Source organism: Propithecus coquereli, unplaced genomic scaffold (assembly GCF_000956105.1).
Source record: "Propithecus coquereli isolate 6110/MARCELLA unplaced genomic scaffold, Pcoq_1.0 Scaffold59, whole genome shotgun sequence".
Lineage (NCBI taxonomy): Eukaryota > Metazoa > Chordata > Mammalia > Primates > Indriidae > Propithecus > Propithecus coquereli.
Window position 1 is genome coordinate 849,280 of NW_012151840.1, and position 22,934 is coordinate 872,213.

Here is a 22,934-nt window from a genome sequence, read left to right on the forward strand (position 1 = left end):
GAGGTGCCTCATTTCAAGACCCCATCAGCAGAATGCAGACGTTATCTAAGGGGGGGTTGCTGTTTTTCATCAAAATGTCACCATTCAATGAAGTTGCAGTTCTGCCTCAGACCACTAGGTGGCACTGACATTATGCGTGGTGGACACTGAGAGGGCTGAGAATGAGATCTCTTTTAAAACTGAAACCCTACACACTTTGAACCCAAATTCTGATGTAAATTGTTTCATTATAACATCACTCAGAGACACACAAATACAAAATCTATACACTTTATGCTTATCTCAAAACAATAAAATTGAAAAGTATAAAAATAGAAACAAACCAATAAAATTCAAGTTAATTTAATGTGGTGGGTAATGTTATTCAGCTGGAATTAAATTGGTGATTTGGAATTTAACAGGACTAATGTACATTCACATTTTTTGGTCCACTGGTTATGGACTTAAGTCTATTTACAATACCCATGATGGACCATCATTTAAGTCGTTTTTAAAATTCCTGTTTAAAAATTAACTAATTTTAAACCATCAACCCATCATTTTGATGAGCCAATAAATTGAAAAATACAACCCCAATAATTCAATTCACTCATACCCCATTTTATACATGCTCTTGCTGTACTGATTCATTATAATGCTAATTAACTTTGAAATATTTCCCCAAAAGGGCTGTATGTAAGTACAAACCATTGCAGTAACTATTAATATTTTTCTTGTGCCCTTCAGCCAGTGGGAGCTACCCAGACCTTGGGGAGCAGAAACTATCAGGTTCGATCCATCCTTCCTGACATCCCCACAGGATGCAACCCGAGCCAAGAGATACAGCTGCTTCAACCCTGCCAGGGAGGTCCTTGTGTTCTTAAGGCCTGACCACAGCTGCCTCCGCTGCCTTTTTCATCAGAAACAACTTACCCCAGAACCATGAGCTACATCTCATCAGCGAGGCTAAATCTGTGTCTTCCCCTCCCCACTCAGCTCAGCTCAGCTCTGGGCCTCAGGGCGCAAGGTCTGAAAAGGGTCTTAAGCAGAACAGCATGACGTCCTGGGAACACAACTGGAAAGCTGGGAATTCATGCCGGGGCTCCCTTCATCCCTAGCCTCTGAAAATCAAAGCATCAGGAGCAAAGTGCCATCGGTGTACCGGAGCTGCCAGTTCTTTCCCACAGTGCTGTTGCACACAACAAACGTAAGGATGTGGCTAGGCATCTGTTGGGAAAATTCCCAAATATTCATTGTAATTCCAACATTCCCTCCAAAAGCCCGCAATGGGAGCTGACCTGCACTGAGTGAGCATCTCAAGAGTAAAGAATTACTTAATTCCAAGTGAACCCAGATCTCAGCTCTGCAATGGCCAAGATACCCTGCTCTGCATTTTGTTCCAGTAAAACCAACTTTGAAACTTCTGCAAAGCTATTCATTCTCACCCAGGAATGTCCCCCAGAACGGTCTGCAATGAGCAGTGTTTGCCAGCATGCTGTTTTCCTTAAGCTCTGCTCCCGGAGATAGTAATGCCAGGGATACTGATTACCAGTGGGGTTGGGCCTTGCAAAAATGAAAATACCCCCCCTCCACACACACGCACGCACGCACGCACACATACACATGCATGCAAAAATCCAAAGAACACTAATGTCCCTGGAGAGCACAATCAGTCCATAAACCCAGGGCCTTGGCCTGAGGTGCAAATGTTTCCAACCAATCCAGAGAACAACCACAGAGACCAAGCTCTCAGAATGTAGCTACCACAGTCCACTCTCTAAACCCACCTGTGTCAATAACTGAGTAGCCTGACAGAGAACATCAACATCTGACCCTCCCACTTAGGTTCTAAGGGAAAGATGCTAACAGAAAGAGAGGTTTTACTCACAATATCTTTAGGCAAATGACAGACTAGATTGTCCCCATTCCCATATCGAAAGTAAAAAACTGCATGAATCTAATACAGTTGTAGAAAAGTTCAAATTTTTCTCTAAGAAACACAAGGAAATCTTGTTATACACTTAAAACTGGTGAATTTTACTACACATACACTGGACCTAAAAAGCCATCAGCCCCTGAAGAAGAACCTTGCTCCCTCCTACCTCAGGGCTTTTCTCATGCCACCCGCTCTGCCTGGAATGCCATGTCCATTCCCTCCACCTCCCAGCTCCTTCACACTAGATCTGGTCTGCAGCAGGTCCTGCGGCCCTTCTCTGGAGGGACCAGAATTGTCCAGGCTCTTCCGGTCACCCTCAGGCTGTGGCCTTGCAAATGTCACACTAGGTTTGGAGGATGGAGATAATGAAGAGGGGGCAGGAAAGATGTCCTCGGTTTGACACTGCAGCCAGAACCTACAACGGATGCAGGTTCCGGGTGTGCTCCTAACAGGGGACATTCTTTTGTTGTTTGTTGGTGATGGCTGGCTCCGGCCTTGGGTCACTTCCTCACTAATTTCCACCCCTTCTGAACTCGCCGTGTTACCAACCCCTGGAGCTTCCGCAGGCTCCTCACACTCCAGCCCCCCGGACGGAGGCTGCCCTTCCTCCCAAAGGTCTCTAAAAGCCCTGCACTCTCCCAGCTTGACAGCTGGGGGTCCTTCCTGCCTTCACCCTCATAATCAGTCCTTTGTCACGTGATCCTGTCGCAGTGACGTCTCTCTCGCCGTGTTGTCACCCCCGCCCTCCTTCACTGCCCTGACTCAGCCCCATCTTTTCCCTGGACTGTTGCAACATCTCCCGTCTGGCCCTGTGTCTCGAGTGTCTCTCAAAAAGCCGTGCCGCTCGGATCAACCCCCTGGACCATCCTCCAATCCTGCCTCCCCCCTGCTCAAAGAGCTTCGGTGATTTCCAATTATCCACAGAATTTATTTCAGATGCCTCAGCCTGGCATCGTTTAGGGTTGTTTACATCCTTGCTGCTCAGAGTGTGGTCCCCAGACCACTGGCATCAGTATCGCCCAGGACCTTGTAAGAAATGCAGACTCTCAGGTCCCCCGAGACCAACAGAATCAGAGTCTGCTTTTTTTAGAAGCCTGCCAAGTGAATGGCATGCACATTCAAGTTTGACAAGGGCTGTTTTACAGTCTGATTTCTTCTTTTCAAACGTATACATATATAATCAGATATATATTAAATATGTATTACAAATATATATGTATTCAAAGTCATACGTGTGTGTGGTTTTAAAAAACGTACTGAAAAATTTCAGTCCCTTGCTGGTCCCAGTTTCTCCCCAGAGGCAACCACTTCTGTTATTCTGTCTGCTTTTAGTCTTTCTGTGGCTACTTCTATGTTTCTAGGTGATGCTTTCGAGGCTATTTCTGGAGTTTTCAATCTGAGCCATCACCTAATGCCTTCCTGCTACACACACACACACACACACACACACACACACACACACACACACGGGGATTTAACTCACTCACGCCACCTCGGAACCTGCTATTCAGCTCCGGGGCTGGAGTTGTTCCTTGTGCTGCCAGCTTTTCTCACCTGTTTGCTGATCCTTGGTTGTCCTCTTGTATTTAAAAAAGAGTCAGGTCATTCTGTCGGGGTGTACTTTAGGGAGGGGTCAGGGAGCTGGCTTTTACGCTGGGGACCCCTAAATGTTAGAACGAGGGGAGCTTTCCTAAGGCTTCATTACCCACACTAGCTGCCCAAGTTCTCTCCAGACCACACATTCAGGGTTTTCTGTTTTTGTTTTAAAAGAGACCTCCTTTGTTGATGTCTGAGAAGGAAATGCCTGGGTTCTGCACATTCTGTGCCTGGAGTTGGCAGAGGGTGGGGGCTGACCACTTCATACACGACCTCACCACGGGGATCCCTGTCTCAGCCCCACTCCTCAGCCCACCCACATGCCACCTGGCCTCTCTGAGTTCAAAGTCCCTTCTGGTTCCTTTGGGCAGATGGCTCCATTCTCTGCTGTGCCCCGTGTGTGTTTTCTCGGTCAGTGATTCTCAAACTTGGCTGTGCATTGAACACACTGGGCTCACCTGGGTCGCTAAAATCCTACTGTTCCCTGGGCACCACCCCAGAGATTCTGATGTGATTGGCACAGAGTATGGCTCTGCCCTACTGTCTCTCTCTGAGATTCCTGCATCCCTGGTCTGCTGCTGAGCCGCCTCCCAGTCTCTCTTTCATGCTGCGGCTTAAACACTAAAATAAAATGAATTCACCATAGTTTTAAGGGTTTGGGGAGGGATAGGCGACACACGCACGCACTTTTTCCATGAACATCTTGAACAAGAAGTCCAAAGCCCAATTTCGATCTCACGTCCAACTATGTCCAACTACTCCTCTGCATTCTATAATTTAGCAAACACAGGCAAACCAGCAAACTCCAAGACCTCTCCCTTGCACGTATCCACACGCTGCTCTTTTCCACAACTGCAACATCTCTCATGCTGCTACTCTGGGAATTTCTCAGCCCAGAGACAAGCTGGGGCTGGGTTTGGGTCAGCACTCAGGGACGCAAGGGCTCCGGCTCAGCCTCTGCCCTGAGGTGGCTCTCACGGTCCCGGGCACCACGGTTCTCACACGGCCACGTTCGGGAGCAGGAGCCAGCCGGCAGCGTGGGGCTGGAGTTTCTCTTCACCCTTTGCTAGGGTTTGAATGTGTCACCAGAATTCCATGTGTTGGAAACGATCCCCACTGTGGAGTATGAAAGGCGGGGCCTTTAAAGGCGACTGGGTCCTGAGGGTCCTGCCCTCGCGAATGAATTAGTCCATTCATGGATTAATGGGTGCTAAAGTAAGTTCAGCCTAAAGCCGCCCCCTTACATATTTTAAGTTCAGCCTAAAGGTTTCTCGATTGATAGTGAACTGTAACCAAACTGGATGCATAAACAGACTGGAACATACTCTCATACCAATCACAGAGTTGCGGCGATCACCGGCAGTCAACTGTTCGAACCATGTTCAAATAAGGCAGACACAGAGCTGTAACCAATCCAGCCGTTTCTGCACCTCACTTCTGTTTTCTGCACGTCATGTTCCTTTTTCTGTCCATAAATGTTTTCCGGCCATCTGGCAGCCCCGGAGTCACCCCAAACCTATTCTGGTTCTGGGGACTGTCCATTTTGCAAATTATTCTTTGCTCAATTAAAATCTGTTAATTTGACTTGTCTAAAGTTTTTCTTTTAACAAGGGTTAATGGACTGATGGGTTATCACGGCAGGGGAACTGGTGGCTTTATAAGAGGAGGAGGGACCTGAGCAAGCGTGCTAGCACGCCCAGCCCTGTCGCCATGCGATAGCGCAGAATGCTGTATGGAAGAGTCCCCACCAGCAAGAAGGCTCTAACTGATGCACCCCCTCGACCTTGGACTTCCCGGCTTCCATAACTGTAAGGAAATAAATTACTTTTCTTTATAAATTACCAAGTTTGAGGTATTCTGTTATAAGCAACAGAAAACAGACGATGACTCCCTCCTTCCTCTTGTCAGGATGGAAGTCATTCTCAGAAACCCCAAAGGAGACTTTTTCTTATCCATCATTGGGCAGAGGGGAGTCACGTGCCCACCTCATCCCTGATACCAGGTGTCTCTTCTGGGCACCTGAACCAGCCAGGGTTCTGTAAGTGAGAAGGGGGCTGGCTTTGGAGGAGGAAATGGACGGTGTTGATGACTGCATTTCCTCCTCTCCGTTCCTTCCATCTCTTCCTCAGGGACACCAGTTACCCATCTTTGACCCCCTCCCCCCATCAGTCCAGTGCTCGTCTTCATGCTGATTGCTTCCCTCTCGTGCTCTGCATTATTTTCTCATCCCATCTTTCTTCTGTGTCATCGATATGGTTGATTCTGTTCTTTGCATTTCTAACTTCTTCAAAAAGATTACTTTCCTCCATTTCATCGGTCATGTGCAAGCTGATATTCCTTTCCTTTATTTCGGAGGACCAAATAATTGTGTAGGTCTCATGTTCATTTTTTTCTGCTTTTCCACATCTTTGATTGAGGTCTTTCTATTTGGTTCTGCTATTTTCCTCAAAACAGCATATTTTCACTCCTTTTGACTTTGCTTTGTTGGTTAGGGCATTGTTTGAATCCTTAGCATCCTTTAACACAAGTTAAAGAATTGATATAAGGGTTTGTAGTCCACATAGAAAAGGATTCTATTCCTTTCTCCCTCCTCCCCATTCAGACTGGACTAGCCCTGTGGTGTGACATCCTTGTTCATTGGCTTTCGATTAGGTAGAGATCAAAAGCTCCTCCCACCCCCCTCCACCCCTCCTGCTCTTTTTTCACTGCCACCTTTCCTGCCAGGTCAGGTGCCTCTAGAATGGCATTTCTCTAACTGGTGTACTTTGTCGTCTAGGGTCTGCAAGTGCTCTGTTAGAATTTTTATATTTCATGCTTTCATTTTGGTAATGATATGAATGTTAATACGTGTATATTCTGGATCCTGTGGATGACCACATTATAACCAAGGTGTTTTCAGGGCTATATTTGCTTTTGTGTTAAAGCATCTCCACGTAAGAACAACATGAGGACGCAGAGCTCAGTTCTGACGGGGCTGCCCAGTGCATGGTTCACACAGAGGTGACAGGAAAAATGAGCCACCAGGCGGGACTCCCAGAATGACAATAATGACACCTACCGAGCACTTGCAAATGCCAGCACTGCTCTGAGTGCTGTGAGTGTATTGACTCAATGACTCTTCTAACAGTTCTGTGAGGGAAGGCACTTTGGTTTTTATAGATGAGGAGGCTGAGGCACTGGGAGGTTGAGTCCCTGATCAAGAGCATGCAGCCAGCAAGTGCAGGAAGCATTGTGACACGGACAGCTTGGCCCCGATGCCAAATTTCTTACCATTGAGCTGTAAGGCTCCCATCAGTTTGCCCAAAGATCAATTCATCTAAAACTAATTCGCTGAAAGACAGTTTACCAAAGAATCCATTTCCCAAACGAGCAAATCACTGAATGTCCAATTTGATGAATTTGCTAAATTCATAAAATATTAATTTCTTTCAATTATTGATCAAGTTCATAATGATTTGAATCAGATGGGTTAATAGAACCTATGAGAACTTTGGAGAGAAAAGACTCCAGGATTCTGGCTTCAGACTTCTTCCCCGGGCCCCATTGCTCCCCCATCTCTGCCGGTCGTCTCCCCACCTCTCTGCCCCTCAGTCTTCCCCTGCAGGAATCAGCACCTCTGGCCCCTTGTGAACTGACCTGTTCTTTCTCTTAGCAAGGAGCTGGGTAGAGAAAAATCGAACAGTGCTTAAGGTGTTCTTAGGAAGGAATAATGAAAACCTGCAAACTAAAATGACACAGAAATCTTCAAAATCTGTTTAAACCATTCTATCCAAGATGAATTACTTTAAGCTTCATGCTGAAAATAAATCATTGATACTGGAATTCAAGGAAAAAACTAGCCTCATATCAAATTTCAGCAAAACAAAAACATCTATCATATTACATTAAATTTGTAGGTTTGGATATTAATTTAAATAACCATTGCTTCATTGTTTTAGTTTTTTTATTTACATTATATACATGTTTTAGTTTATAACATAAAAGCTATATCTCAAGACATTTGTATATAGTTTTATGTTCATATATCTTAAAGTAACATTATAATAAAAATAATTTAAATCACTGTGTGATAAGAACTCTTTTCTTTAAATGGGGTATTTTTTTACTACAAAGCAAATTCTTATTGAGTTATTATAAGAAATGAGTATAAAACGATTTCTTAATAAGCATAGCATGAATACCAAACTGACACAGTAAAGCAAAAAAAACTACAGGAGAATTTCATTTACAAAAAATGATACAAAAATCCCAAATAAAAATATTATCCAACAGTAGCACATTAAAAGAATAATACATCAGCTGGAGCTTATTCCAATAATGCATGAAAAGTTCAATATTAGGAAATCTATTAATATGTTATTAATATATGAAAAAGAGAAAAATAATATATTCACAAATTCAGAAAGGGAAATGACAACATTTGACATTTTATTTTTGGTAAAACTTTTGATAAAATAAGGATAGGTACATACTTTCTTAACATGATAAAATATATATGCCTCAGCCAAAAAACAACATCATGCTTGATGCAGAAACACTGGAAGTATTCCTATTAAAGTTAGGGGCAAACCAAGGATATCTTTTATCATCACTATTATTTAACCTGGTTTTGGAGGTATTAGCCAACCCAATTAGACAAAAGAAAGGAATAAGGCATAAAAATTGGAAACAAAGAATCAAAAATTATAATTATTTGTTGATAATACGGCTGTCTACGCAGAAATTCAAGTTGATTAAAATGAAAAACTACAAATGGTAGGATTTAGCATGTTGTTTAATATATTTTGTGCATACTACTTTAACCAACCAGTAAGAGGATATATTGGGAACAAGACCACATGTACTTCAGCAACAAAACTGACGAAACATCATAATTTCAATGACATGCCTGTTGACTTTTGTTATGTAATAAAAGGAAAAGGGTCTCTGAGTTACTTGAATTTTGAAAAGTCCTGAGACAGTACATTTGTTATACTTAGAATTAAGCCTGGTAGATGGTGGAGCTAAAGAAATGTTCCCTTCCCTTTCCATCACTCACCTCCACACTGCAGCTGACCCCTAATCCTGTATCTGCAGGCCTTGTGCTTTTCCACAGTCAAGGGCTACCTCTCTATTCTTGGGTAGTGGTGGCATCTTAAAGGTCCTCCACCTAAAGCTCATCTTTCTCAGGCCCAGGACCATCCCTGTTCTGCAAAAGCATCTCTGCCCCCTGACCATGCCTGCACAGGTCCTGCCCGACCAAGGGTATGCCCTAATGGGGATTAAGTCGGTCAAACGCCAGACATCAGAGGCCGGCTAAAGGGTTTGCCTTTCATGCTTTGATGTTGAATAGAACAGTCAATGTTCACACCTGTGGGGGAACCCAGGGGAGTAGCTCATGCTGCCTGCTGTCTCAGTGGGAGGGGTCAGGAAGACTTGGGGTCTAGTTGCAGCTCCACCTTAAAGAAAGAAAGTGGAACCCAGGGGTGAAAGGTGGGGTGGAGCAGATCTTACCAAGGCCCCTCACTGTCCCAGTGTCTTCATGGTCTAGGTATCCCCCTTGGCCTCTGGGCTCAGCCGGATCTTCTCATAGACACTGTGGATTGCCGGAGTCAGCTTGGGGCTTTGTGCATGGAAGCTTCTCTTCTCCATGTTATTCTACAATTGAAGTGGGATTGAGGAGTGGTCTTGGTCAGCCTCTAAGAACTATGTACAAGGGCCAGTTGGGCTACCTCTCTCCATGTGCTTGTTGTCCTCAACCAGGTAGTTCTGAGTCTCAACTCTGATAACTCCCCAAAATACAGCTTCAGCCCAGATGCCTCACTTGAGCTCTGCAAGTCTTTGCATTTGTTCTGTCCTCTGCCCAGGATGCTACCCCTCTCCTCTCACCACTCAAGACCTCCATGTTCTTTCTCCCTCACCTCCTTCAGGCTCTTCCTCTCGGTGAGGCTTGCTCTGACAGCCCATCATGCCCCCTCTGCCCTTCCCTGCTTTATTTTCTCCTTAGCATTTATCAGTTTATTTATTTTATTTGTCATTCTCCCTTCCCACCCCCACTAGCATGCATATTCTATGAGGGCAAGGATTTTTTTTTTGCTTTGTACTTGTTTTGGTCTGGGATTCTGTAACCCAGATCAGAATAATTCCATTCATAGGAAGACAGTAGACACTCGATAAATACTCCTTGGACAAATTTGTAAGTCACCTTGACTGCTCTCATTGCAAAGGTGCTTTGGAAAACTGCAAAGCATTCGCTAAATATAAGGTATTACTGTTGTTATTATTATAATCCACATTTTATAAAAGAGAAAACTGAGGCCTGGGAAGGTAAAGTAACTTTTCAAGGTTGAACAAGAAGCCAGCATCAGAGCTGGGTCTCACACCCACCTCTCCTGATCTGCTCCTTCTCCCCACTCCCATCCTCTTCTGTGCTTGTCTCCACGCCCTGGAGCTGTTCATTTTCTCCAGCAGCCTGGGAGCTCCGCAGGGGCAGAGACTGAGGCAGCAGGGGCTTCCAGACAGGGCTGAGTATCTGGGTTGGATGCCACCTGGTTCGTTTCTCTATCCTAAAGCTACATATTTTCCTCCTCCTGTGTGTCTCTGGAGGGGGGTATTGGGGCTTGGGTCCCAGGGAGTTATTGTATTTCCTGAATCCCCTGCAGCCCAGGTCCAGTGGGGACATGATTCAGAAGGGCTGAGATGGGAAGCCACAATGCCACCGGCACTGAGGCAGATGGGGACAGTGGACAAGGCACTGGACTGGAAGTCAAGAGACCCCATTCAGCCTTGTGCTTGCCACAGTTCTCTGGGTAAGTCCCAGAGTTCCATCTGGGTCTCACTCTCCCCACCAATACTCCTCCCTCAGCAGAATCTTTCCATCTGGGACCGTAGCACCAATTTCCAGCCAAGGGCCAGGAGCCACATGAGGTGCTCTCTCAGCGGCATGGCTTCAGCGGGGGCAGCTACGCCTTTACACAAAGCAGTGGCATTAACGGTAGGAGCTCAGGCAGGTGGGAGGCAGAGGGGCCGGGGTGGGGGAGAAGGGGGGCTTTCCGATGCTCCCCAGACCCTGGTATCTCCGCCTCCTCCACACCCTGCTGGGCCTTTTGCTTTCACTCCCGTTCAGTCTCCCACAGACGGCCGGTCTCACCAGACACCTGGTCATTTACACTCTTGCCTCTCCCGGGGCCCGAGTTTCAGCCTGTGGATGATGAGCCCCTCCAGGGTTCTCGTCCCACTTCCTCCGCTGCCAAGGTGGTGTGCCCTTGGGCCAGCTGCTCACCTCACTGAGCCTCGGTCCCCCTCTGCCCTGCTCTGCCATCCTTCCTCTCCGGGCAGCTGAGAGGCCCTGATGAGATTACGGATGTGGAGCTGTAGGAGTGAGGTCTCCTCGCTCTGCACCACAGCTCACAGCATGCGTGGGCACCCAGGCATGCAACCATATTGCCCAAGGCAAGGACTGGGCCCAGAGCCTCACGGTGGGGCAGAGTATCCTGGACCTCCCAGTTGGCCTGATTCGATTCCCTCAGACCCACCTTAGGGTGTCTTGGGAGGCTGATCTCTGCGTAGGGAGGGTCATGGCTGTTGACCCCTCCAGTCCGCAAGTCAGCAAAGTTCTCCGTGGAAAGGACATGGGGAGCAGCTTCTGAGCTTGGCACCACTGGCAGGAGAGTGGACCCACCTGTACACAGCAGATGCTCAGTGAGGGTGTGTGGAATTGAAGCCAGTGTGAGGGCAGCTGTTGCTCCCTGAGCTATAAGTGCAGGTCCCGGACTCCTGCTCAGTCTCTGCCACCCACCACCCTTTGCTTTTGGTCCTTCACACACCTCCCACCCTCAGCATTGCTCCCCCAGCCTTCTGCCAGGGATCCACAGGAGAGGCCGATGAGCCTCTATCTGCCCACTGTCCTCCCCAGCCTGTCCCTATCCCTGGGGCCTCCTCCCTCCATGGCTCCTCCCCTAGCACCCACCTCTCTCAGCCTTCATGTTCTTCCTCTTCCAAATCCACACTCCGGCCACCAGGCTCGCCATCAGAACCGGGACAAGGATGCCTACCCAAAGCCATTTGCTCTGAGGAGAACCTGGGGTCAAAGGCTGGTGTCAGATCTGCCTCAGTCTGGCCTGGTGGCCAGGCAGGGGTGGGACCTCCCTGACATAGGGTCTGTCTCCCAAGAATGCATCTTTTCTGCAGCCCAGAGGGATTTACGCCTTTCTAGTCTCTCAGCACACTGTTCACTGCCACTTTAATGCTGCTTCTGCCAGGTCTTCTGTCCCATCTCTGCACAGAAATCTCAGGGCTCCCACCAACTAGTGTGCCATTGTTCATCCCCTCCACCTGCCTCTCCTTCCTACTCTCAGACCTCCAGAAGGTTACTACATTCCCAGAAGGAGAGGGAATGGAACGATCTGGGGTCTCCAGACCTCAAAGCATGTTATGCTATTTGTCTGGGATGTCTTTCTTATATTGCCACAAGAAAACTCCTATTCATCCTTCAAGGCCCATCTCAGGTGTTCCCTTCTCTGTGACACCCTTCACTCCCAACTCCCATAGCAGTTACTCAATTTTTTTTCTTGGACCACACTTTGTGTTTGCTTCAACTTCGCTTAACATCTGGCTTTGTATTTAGAAATATACCCCTCCAGCCAGGTGCAGTGGCTCATGCCTGTAATCCCAGCACTTTGGGAAGCTAAAGTGAAAGGATCGCTTGAGACCAGGAGTTCAAGACCAGCCTGAGCAACATAGCAAGACCCCTGTCTCTATAAAAGAAAGTTTTTGAAGTGAGCTGGGCATGGTGATGTATGCCTGTGGTCCCAGCTACTCAGGAGGCTGAGGCAGGAGGATCGCTTGAACCCAGAAGTTGGAGGTTGCAGTGAGCTATGATTGTGCCACTGCACTCTAGCCTGGGAGACAGAGTGAGACCCTCTCTCTAAAAAATTAAAAATAAAAATAAATAAATATACCCCTGCTCTTCTTCTCTTTATTATCTAATAATTACTGACACACTACATGCCATGTACTATGCTGATAGCTTTGCACAGATTCCCTCTTTTAATTCTCATAACAACCCTATAAAGTAGGTAGAAGTATTACCCATCTTACAGATAGAAAGGCTCAAAAAACTAAGTAACTTGCCCAAGGTCACACGGCCAGTACGTGGCGGTGCCCCGCTGCACTGTAAGTTACTTAAGGGCAAGGGCTATGCCCCCACTGTGCCCCACCCCCAGCACATAGTAGGCATTCAGTGCAAGTTTGTGGGTTGAATGCTGAGTGGAGGAGTGAATAAGGAAATGACAAAGAAGAGACTGTTCAGAGGAGAGCCCCAAGGATGCAAGCAGAGCTCGGGAGGACGTTGGAGGGACAGGGCAGCTGACTGATGATTACACCTCCTTTCTACATCGGTTGTTCCTGCTGTGTAGTCCCCGCAATGTGGGGGTTGGTATTTTATGAATCCAGGGCCTGAGGGTACTGTTCCTTTGTAAGAGCTCCCTCCCCCTGATGCACCCTGTGTAGTCCCTTTATTTAGCCTGGGTGACCCCTTAGGCTGACTGGGGGAAGCTTGGTAAATGGCAATAGTGACCACAGGTACTCACACTTCTCAGAGGAGGCTGACTGTGGCTTATGTTCTCAGAGGTGGTAGGGGATGTCTGGCACAGAAGGAAGAGGAAAGGAAAGGAAAGGAGAGGAGAGGAGAGGAGAGGAGGAGAAGAAAGAAAGAAAGAAGAAGGGAGGAAGGAAGGAAGAGAAAGAAAGAAAGAAGAAAGAAAGAAAGAAAGAAAGAAAGAAGAAAGAAAGAAAGAAAGAAAGAAAGAAAGAAAGAAAGAAAGAAAGAAAGAAAGAAAGAAGGAAGGAAAAAAAGGAAGGAAGGAAGGAAGGAAGGAAGGAAGGAAGGAAGGAAGGAAGGAAAAGACAAAAAAAGAAAAACCAGGCATCTATCAGCCTGAACAGACCATGCACGTCCAACCCACTCCACCCAGGGAGAGAGCCTGAGACCAGGGAACACCAGCATTCTGGGGCCTGAGGGAGTGCCCTAAGGGTTCATCAGGCCTCAGTCCTCAAATCCTCCTCTCCTGCTTGGATACTGATGATTAATTCAGCCTCCCCACTCCTTGATTCTGGGAATGGGAGTGTCCACATGCCAGTCCCACATTTATGTCATGGGCAATGCAGCAATCTCCACATATTGGCCTGACTTCTGGACTTGCAGGTTTGAAGACTGTAGCGAGGATGTGGTCATTCACTGAGGGGGGACCTTCTGGTTGCACCATGTGAACAGCCTTACAGTATTCTTCAGTCCCATCACTTCCCTGAGTCCTCCAGTCTTATCCCCAGCCCATCCTCTGCCAGCCCATTTTCATTACCCTCCCTAGTAGATCACACTCACCCCTCAAAGGACAGAGGGTCTCCAGGTCTAGGGTTGCATTCTTCTGGTCCACAGGGTTGCTGATCACACAGGTGAGGTGCCCATTCAACTGGCTCAGGGAAAGGCTCAGGCTTAGATTCCTGGAGTTGGGGGCTGGCACCAGTGTCCCGCTCTGTTCCAGCTCCCTGGGGAGGCCCTTGCTCAGCCAGGTCATTGTCAGGTTCTCTGTGGCCCCTGGGGTCCCACACTCCAGACTGACATTGCACCAGCCTAATGTGTTGGATGATGAATGAATCACAATTTTGGGGTGAGGGATGGGCTCTGGGACAAGAGAGGACAAAAGAAAAACTGAGCTTCAGGATTGGAGGCTCACCCAAGTATATCAACCACTCTCATCTACGTGATGCAGTAGTGTGAGGTTGCCCGTTTTCTAAATATAAGCCTTGGGAAGTAACCAATCCACCTGGCCCACAGGTTCTGCCTCTCAGCCCAGGAGTAGGTAGTTGAGGCCCTTCCTGCTCAGAGAGGGGACCTGGAGCAAGCACCTCACCACCCATCTCCTCTAAGGAGCACAGTGAGGGTCACTTCCTGGGCTTTCCCTAGGCTGCCCTGGCCCTGCACCACTCTCCCATGACTCCTTGGCTCCTTCAAGCCAGCCTGCTCAAAAATTTTCCATGACCTCTGCAGGAAAATAGACTTGAATCTAGAATTTTTCCCCTTCCCATTTAGCATTAAACTGAAAAGGCAAAACAAAGACACTTTAAGACATGAAAGTGCTTAGGATGCTAATCACCTCTCTAAAAGAAACTCAAAGATATGCAGGAAAAAAATTAACCATGAATTCAAGAGCAAGGAAGAAACAAGATATCACAGTGATCAAAGAAGTCAGTGAAACTTACAGTTCAATCTAGATAATTAAGTAATCATCATATATGATTATCTATATCTATCTATATATATTTTAAAATTTATTGATACCTAGATCTATATATAACGATCACAATATGGAAGAGTTGAGAATACAGTGCAAAAAGAGATGTTAAAGTTCTTGTTTTGTTCAGAGGAAAAAAAAAATACTGATTATCTGTAAATGCTAAAGTAAAAATTTAAGTTTAGTAACCAGTAGGATAAAAGTACAAACTACTGGAGAAGTTTAGACAGAGGAAAACATTATTGATCCAACAAAATATAAGGAAAAAACAACGACAATAGAAAACATTAAATAAGATGTCAGGAGTAGGTCCATGCATGAAAGAAATTGAAATACATTTCAATTCATTATATCCCCCTATTAAAATCCATGACTCTAAGATTAGGTAAATCTAGTGTGTGCTATTTATGTTGTCTAATGACACAGAAAGATGAAAAAGAAAGAGACAGAAAAAGATAGGCTAGGAAAATGTAACAAAGATTGCCAGTGTGACAATAGTCACTATGGACCAAATAAAATTTAAGATTAAAAAAATTAAGTGGAACAAAGAGATATTTTAGATTAATATGTACCTAACGACATGGCTTAGAAATGTAGAAATATTACAAAACAAAACAAAACAATAAGAACCAAAAAAACTACTGGAAATTCAAGGATAAATTATCAAATCCACTATTAATATAGTGAATGACTTTACTATGGTGGATAGACCCAAACAGGTTAGAAAGGAGGACGTAATACAGGTAAAACAGACATTAATAGCCAGGTGGCCAATCCAATGGGACGCCCACTCCACACCCATTCCCAGTCCCTGCTCTGTCCTTGCCTTCTCCTATGGTAGAGTCTGGAAAGCTAAACTCTAGGTTTCTCCGCCTTTCTTGCAGTCGCAGTTCTGACAAATGAAATAAGAGGGAATCTGCTAGGTGGGAAGAAAGATCTTCGCTCCTGAAAAGACAAAGCCTCAAAACAAGAAAGACTTTTCACCTCTTCCTTCTCTCTTTTGCTGTATTGATTGTGGTATAACATCCGGAGGAAACATTTAGCAGATGCCAAAGAGAGTAAGGCATGGTCCCTGATCTCAAGGAAACAGGAGACACACACAAATAGCTCTTGTGCAAGACAGAGGGAAGCAAAATCCATAAAAATATTAGAAAAAAATGTTGAGACTTCAAAATGGAAAGGTTCATTTGCTAGGGATCAGAAAAATCTTTATTTAGGACAGGGCAGTTCTGAAAGCCAAGAGGTAAGGGAGAAAGAGTCTATAAATGAGGAACGAGGTTGTCTGCTTAGAAACGAGGGGAAAGATAGCATCAGTTACCGGAGGATGCCTAACGCTGAGACATATGCTTAGTTCTACAGGCGATGGGCAGTGAGCAAGTGTTGGATGATTTAATCTGGGCACAGATGGGTTGTTGGGAAATGGAAAGCAAGATGAAGAGAAACCAGCTAGTAGCACTTTCACTTCTAGCAACTTCTCTTCTGCTCTAACCTCGTGTTTTTTATATGATTGTCCCTCTTAGCACCCTGACCCTGGTTACAGGGGAGAGCACAAGTCCCAGGCCTTGCCAATCAGAGTATGCTATTCCTCTGGCCAGGGACCAAGCTAGGGGTGGGCATATGACCCAAGCCTAGCCAACAAGAGTCCTTCCCTGGAACTGTCTGGAGCAGACAAGGAAAGTCCCTTTGCTCTCTGATGGTGGGGGGTGGCAGGAAGGTGAGGGACAGGACTCATAGCTGCCAAAGGCCATGTTCCTTACCATGGGAGAAGCCCAAGAGAATAAATCTGACAGGGGAGAAAGAGAGAGAGAGAGAGAGAGAGAGGGAGAGCTCACACACACAGACTTGGCAGACTACGTGGCTCCTGACAGAGATAGGAGAGTGCCCACCGGCTTTCTAGCTCCTGCAAGCATGAAGGCCAAAGGAACTCTTTTACTAATCAATCTTAGCTCCTATGAGATCTATGTATCTTTATGATGAAACCCCTCTTAATTGACCTAATTTGAGCAGCTTTCCATTCTTGCTGCCAAAAAGAGATAGGAAGAGACTATATTGTTTTGATGTGACTCAGAAAGCTATGCAATGCATTTATCAGCCAAGGAAAGGAGAGAGAGACAAGATCAAGAACCAGCAGCTGGAGGCCAGGGATGCAGCTGGTGTTTTCTTCACCCTTCATTAACTGGAAATCCCGTATTGGATGCTCAATCCAGTCAACCCTGTCTCTTCTGATAAGCTTTCCCATCTCCCACACTGGAGTCCTTCGCCCCTCACCCATTCCCATGAGGCGAGGAATTGTTGGTTTTGGTGAGGAATTGTAGGGGAGGTATGAGAGATGGATATTCCCTGGAGAGCCACCAATACACGTCAAGGAGGAGAGAAAGGGCCAGCTGCGGGAGGCGAAAGGTAGCAAATGCGGAGCATGGAGCTTGGGGAAAAGTGTCAGCAAGTGAGGCTGGAGAGGCAGCCAGTGACCAGATCCCGTGGAGGACTGGACTTCTTTTCCTGAGTGTTATTGATCCTGTGGAGGGTAGGGCTGGGAGCATTTTAGGAGTTTAAGCAGAGGAATAATAGGAAGAGAAGTGTGTTTTATAAAGCTCAAAATAGCAGCTGTGTGGAGGGTGATTCAGAAAGGGGAAGACACTGGTCAGGAAGCCCCTGCAATGATCCATGCAGGGGTGATGGAGGATGGGTGGAGGCAGAGAGGACCAGCATGAGAGAGCTCTGGCACGTTGGATACCTTCAGACTCTGCTCCCTCTCCTCCCTTTCCTCCAGCTTTCTCCACTGCACTGTCTGCCCAGGGCTCTGTGCTTCCCAGGGGAGGATGTTGGCTTGCTCATTAGCCTGGGAGATCCAGATAACAGAGGCTGGGTCACCTTCTGCATCTTCAACTTGGGTCTAGGACACGCTTTGTCCTGAGAACTCTCCAACTGGCCTTCAGGTCAACTTGTCTAAAACCATTTTACCAAATGACCAATTCTAACAGTTGATCTCCTTTTTAGTGTTTTTCTCACCTTTCTTGATGTCCAGTTTTACTGTTTTGTTTTTGCCAACTTTTTTGGGTCATTTAAGAATTTTTAAATCAGTTTTGAACTGACCAAATTAGGACATTTCTGATACAATTTTGTATTTCTAACAATTTTGCAGTATTTTATGATTGAAGAATTTTTTTAATCCTTTTGTGCAGTTTCCCTCCCCTCCTCATTTCATGTGCATTTTGCACCTTTTAAAAATTTTTGGCTAGTTTTTCCTAAGACGTGATCTTTAAACTTTAATTTTATTTAAGATATCAGAGGAGATTTTTAAATTTTCCCTTAAAAGGGTTGGGTTTTTAAATCTGATTTTAGGCTAACTTACTTTAGATAAAGTGGTTGTTGGAATGTCTGGTTGGGGTGTGGTCCCAAGGCTTACCATATACACAGAGTCTAAAATATTCTTGCTGGGATTCCCCTGAGAAGAATTTGATTGTCGCTACATATAGTCCACTCATTTCCATAGTGAGATCCCTGATGTTCAAGAAAGACATCTCTGTCAGGTAGAATCTATGCTTGTATTTGTCTTCAAGTTCATACCATTGAGGATCAGAGTTATTAGGCTTCAAGGACACCAGAAACTGTTTTTTCTTATACTCGGAATCCCAAATCCACTCAATCTCTCGAATATTAGGGCTCAAGGAAGACTTTGAAGTCAGTTGCAGCTGGACAGATCCCCCCACGGTCCTTTTCAATGTGCAAAAAGAGCTGGGGTCTGCGACAGTCTGGAAACCTGGTAAAGGAAGAGCTAAGATTAGCAGAAGAAAGGAGCAGAGTGAACATTATGTTGTATCTACTCTCTGCTTTCATATCACATTATCTGGATATTTACAAAAAGAGAATCATCCTCATTTTTACAGACAAGGAGCCAAAGCTGCAGAGGTAACTTGCTTAGGCACTGGTCTCGCCTAGGAGATGCCAGTTTGGATTCAAGCACATCTGTTGCCCGCCCAGACTCCTGCTCTTTCCTTCTCTTGGAGCTTGCATCCAACGTGGTCTCTGTTCTAATTTCAGGAAAAAGAAACTGAAAATATTCAAGTTGATAAACAATAATCCAGTTTCCCATTTGTCAGTATGAAAGACAATAATTTTGGCTTTCCTACAGCCAATATTTTTTCCTCAACCCCCTGCAGTTTGGCTTCTGGCCCATTACTCCTCCCAAATTGCTCTTGATTAGGTCCTAATAATCCCTAACTATCAAAACCAATCATCCCTGCACAGTCCTAGTCTTGTGGCATTTGACACGTGACTAATTCTCTTTTTCTTGAAGCTTTACTTGTTTGGTACAAATATTTACCCTTCTGGGCCCTCCATCTGCCTTCTTTCAATAAATATTTAACCAGCTAGGCACTGTTGCAGCTGCTGGGGATACAGTGGTGAACAAACAGACCAGGTCTCTGCTCTCATGGAGCTTCCATTCTAGTGAGTGAGACTGCTGAAAAAGACAAGTAAAAACAAAAATGAGTATTAAGTTCTATAATTATAAGTTCTATAAAGAAAATAAAAGGATGTGGCACAGACTTCCTGTCTGTTGTCTGGCATCAGAACTTCCTTATTATATTTGTGGAATTTTCTACCTTATGAGTCAGAGCCCACTTCCTGCTATAGAAGCTAAAAATGCCACTCATTTTCCCAGCTTCCTTTGCAGCTGAGATAGCACATAACCAAGGACCCTCCGGTCAGAGGCACCTACCCCAGCCTTTCAAACACAAGTGAGCAACATGAAGAGTGGGGGACCATGAAATCTATACTATTGACCATGGTAGTCATGGCAGCAGCTCCATCCAGTTGCCCGGGGCATGGTGGCAGCAGTTCTGGGGCAGGACAAGTGTCCAAAGTCAGTGGTGGTGTGGTGTGAGCTGTGGTGTCTGTACCAGGAGGGATAGACCAGCTTCTACTAGACCAGCTCTGGTGGTATGCCTTAGGGTGTGGTTCCTGGATGAATAGTCTCAAAGCCTGGTCATCCAGAACCCTCAAAGGTCTATGGTACCTGCTATTCTTTAATATATAATCAATTAGTCAGTTGATTTCTGTTGCTTGTAACCAATAACTCAGAGCAAAATGAATGAAAAAGAGATCTGAAGACAGGAGACAGAGAGGCAGGGAAGGCTTTGTCGGGTAAGAAGTGCACCATGAAGCTACGAGATGGGTTTTTTTAATTTACATTTTTAATGGTCACTTCAGAATAGATGTTCTGTGAAAAACGATTTATAGAAGGGCAAGAGCAGGAAGAGGGGTTCCAGTTTGGAGGCTCTTGCAATAGGGTAAAAGCAGGATGGCGGCTGGGAAGGGGGAGAAGTGGAGGGATCCGGGAAAAATTTTGGAGGCAGAACTGACAGGGATTGCTAATGCACTGGATGTCAAAAGGAAGAAAAAGAAGACTCAAGGATGACTTTGAGGGTTTTGGCTCAAACAAATGGGTAGATAGTGGTGGTGACATTTATTGGGCTGATAAAGCATGGGGGAGGAGCAGGTTTGGGGTCAGAGCTGGCATAAAACAAGAATTTGGTTTTAGACACATTAACTCTGGCTTCTAAGAACAGGTGCTGAATAGACAATAGGGTCCAGGTCTGAGGCTCGGGAGAAAGGACAGGGCTAGAAACTGGACGATCGGCACAGTCATGCTACTGAAAGCCATGGGATTAGCCAAAATCACCCAGGAGGAGAAAATAGCTAAAGAAGAAAAGAGGACATAGCACTAACTACCAGAGGGTTTGAGCCCATTAGGAGACACGAAGAAGACACTGCCAGGGAAAAACCAGGTGCTTAATGATGTCACACAAGCCAAAAAAAGAAAGTGTTTCAAGAAGGAAGAGATGGTTAACTATGGCAGCTCTGCTGAGAGGTAAAGTCAGGCTGCCACCCATTCATTCCCTTTCCTCCTCAATAGTTTCAAAATTCTTTTATGCTTCTCCATTCCATTAATACTCACTATCCCAACACATATTTCTCTACTAGTACATTAAAATATTTGAATGCTGTCTCTAATCAACCTCTCCCCTCACCCTCTAATTACTGCTGCCACCAGCACCTCCAGAAGGGTGACAAGCAGAACATTCACTAGCCCACTGTCTGCCCACTCAGTCTTGTCATATCCTAACCCCTCTCCCTACGATATCCTCCCAACTTGGAGGTTTTGCTGAAATAGTCGTCTTCTGATTCTAGACCATTATTAAATTTCCTCTGAAAATACGACTCCTTTATTTCAAGACTCTTTAATTATCACTTAACTTACAAGTTCCCAGTCACATTACCATCTCCATTCGGTTTCATCACATGTGATGTGTGGTTCTTTGCTTATCCCTGTTTACTCTTTATCTTTCCTTATCCTTGAAATCTTTGTTATGACTAATTTGTTGTTTGATGGAGAACTTTTTTGAGAATTTTCTTCAAAGGGGCTCTGTGAGTGATACACTTTCTGAACCATTACTTATCTAGTAATATCTTTCTCTCGCCCTGACAGTAAGTGACATTTGGGAATTACTGTCCTTCTCATCAGGTGGTATGTAGATGTCATTGCACTATCCTCAAGCTTCCGATATTGCAGATGAGAAGTCAGATTATTTTTCCTTTGGAAACTTTCTAAATTTTTGTTCCTTTTTGTTGCATTTCAGAAATTGTACTAGCATATGCTGAAGTGCATGTCTTTTTTTTTTTTTCCATTGAGGTAAAATTCTCACACATACCATTAACATGATAGTGTACAATTTAGTGGCATTTGGTATATTCACAATGTTGCTCAATTGCCACCTCTCTCTAGTTTCAAAACATTTTCATCATTCCAGAAAAGCACTCCACACTCATTAAGTAATCACTCTCTAGTCCCCTTCACCTCATCCCCTGGTGAACTCTAATCTGTTTTCTGTCTCTATGGATTTGCCTAGTCTAAATATATCATATATAAGGAATCATACATATGTAACTTTTTGTGTCTGGCTTCATTTGCTTAGCTCAATGTTTTCACAGCTTATTCAAGTTGTAGTGTGTATCAGTATTTTGTCCCTTTTATGGCTAAATATTACATTGTGTGAGTGTGAGAGAGAGAGAGTGTGTGTGTGTGTGTGTGTGTGTGTGTGTGTGTGTGTGTGTGTACCACAATCTGTTTACCCATTCGTCGATTGCTGGGCATTCCTCTTGTTTCCCCTCTTGGCTATTATAAATAATGCTACCATAAACAATCAAATACAAGTTTCCTTGTAAACGTGTGGTGTCTTATCTCTTGAATACATACTTGGATATGGAATTTCTTGGTCACATGGTAAGTCTGTGTCTTTTTGAGGAACCGCTTAACTGTTTTCCATAGCAGCTGCACCATTTTACATTCCCACCAGTAATGTACAGGGGCCCTGTAAATCCACATCCTCACCAACACCTATTATTTTCTTTGTTTTTTCATTAAAGCCATCCTCATGGGTGCGAAGTGGTATTTCATTGTGGGATGTCTTTCATCATTTAGGTTTTCTTTAATTTTTGTCAGCAATGTTTTGTAGTTTTCAGTGTACAAGTCTTTACCTCCCTGCTTAAATTTACTCCTAGGTATTTTTTCCCAATGTTATTATAATGGAATTTTTTTTTAAGTTTTCTTTTCAGATTATTCATTGCTGGTATATAGAAACACAATAGATTTTCTCATATTTGTCTTACACCCTACAGCTTTGCTGAATTTGTTTATTAGCTCTGGTAGGATCTTTTGTTGACTCTGGTGTTTTCTACACACAGAATCATGCCATTTGCAAACAGAGAGCGTTTTATTTCCTTCTTTCCCATTTGGATATTTTTAAACTTCTTTTCTTGCCTAATTGCTCTGGATAGGACTTCCAGTCCAATGTTGAACAGCAGTGGTAAAAGTGGACATGCTTAAAAAAAAAGTGGGCATCCTCTTCTTGTTCGTGACCTTCAAGGGAAAGTTTTCAGTGTTTCACCATTGAGTATGACACTTACTATGGGTTTTTCATAAATGCCCCTTATCATGTTAAGGAAGTTAACTTCTATTTATAGTCTGGTGGGTGTTTTTATTACGAAAGGGTATTGAATTTTGTCAAATGTTTTTCTGCATCTAAAAATGATCATGTGCTCTTTTTTTCTTCACTCTATTAATATGGTGTATTACATTGATTTTCTTACTT

The 22,934-nt window shown here is 44.9% G+C and overlaps 1 protein-coding gene across 1 annotated transcript; it reads right to left on the reverse strand.

Moving 5' to 3' along the window:
- Window positions 1–8,675: 8,675 nt before the first annotated feature.
- Window positions 8,676–18,521, reverse strand: LOC105821824 (SLAM family member 9-like). Its single transcript, XM_012658623.1, has 5 exons — window positions 18,188–18,521; window positions 13,872–14,171; window positions 11,460–11,570; window positions 11,026–11,171; window positions 8,676–9,148 (listed from the first exon to the last, which is right to left on the reverse strand). Exons 1-5 carry the CDS (start codon window positions 18,300–18,302, stop codon window positions 9,038–9,040), a joined length of 783 nt encoding a protein of 260 aa, XP_012514077.1. The 5' UTR covers window positions 18,303–18,521; the 3' UTR covers window positions 8,676–9,037.
- Between the last annotated feature and the right edge of the window lie 4,413 nt (window positions 18,522–22,934).

Bases quoted from the DNA above. Each gene is read 5' to 3' on its own strand.
- LOC105821824 (XM_012658623.1), bottom strand. From the start codon at position 18,302: ATGTCTTTCTTGAACATCAGGGATCTCACTATGGAAATGAGTGGACTA. The intron at 14,172-18,187 runs GTAAGCCTTGGG...CTCTTGTCCCAG, and splicing joins TTTTAGACTCTGTGTATATG to AGCCCATCCCTCACCCCAAA. The intron at 11,571-13,871 runs GTGAGTGTGATC...CTTTGACCCCAG, and splicing joins GACCCTCTGTCCTTTGAGGG to GTTCTCCTCAGAGCAAATGG.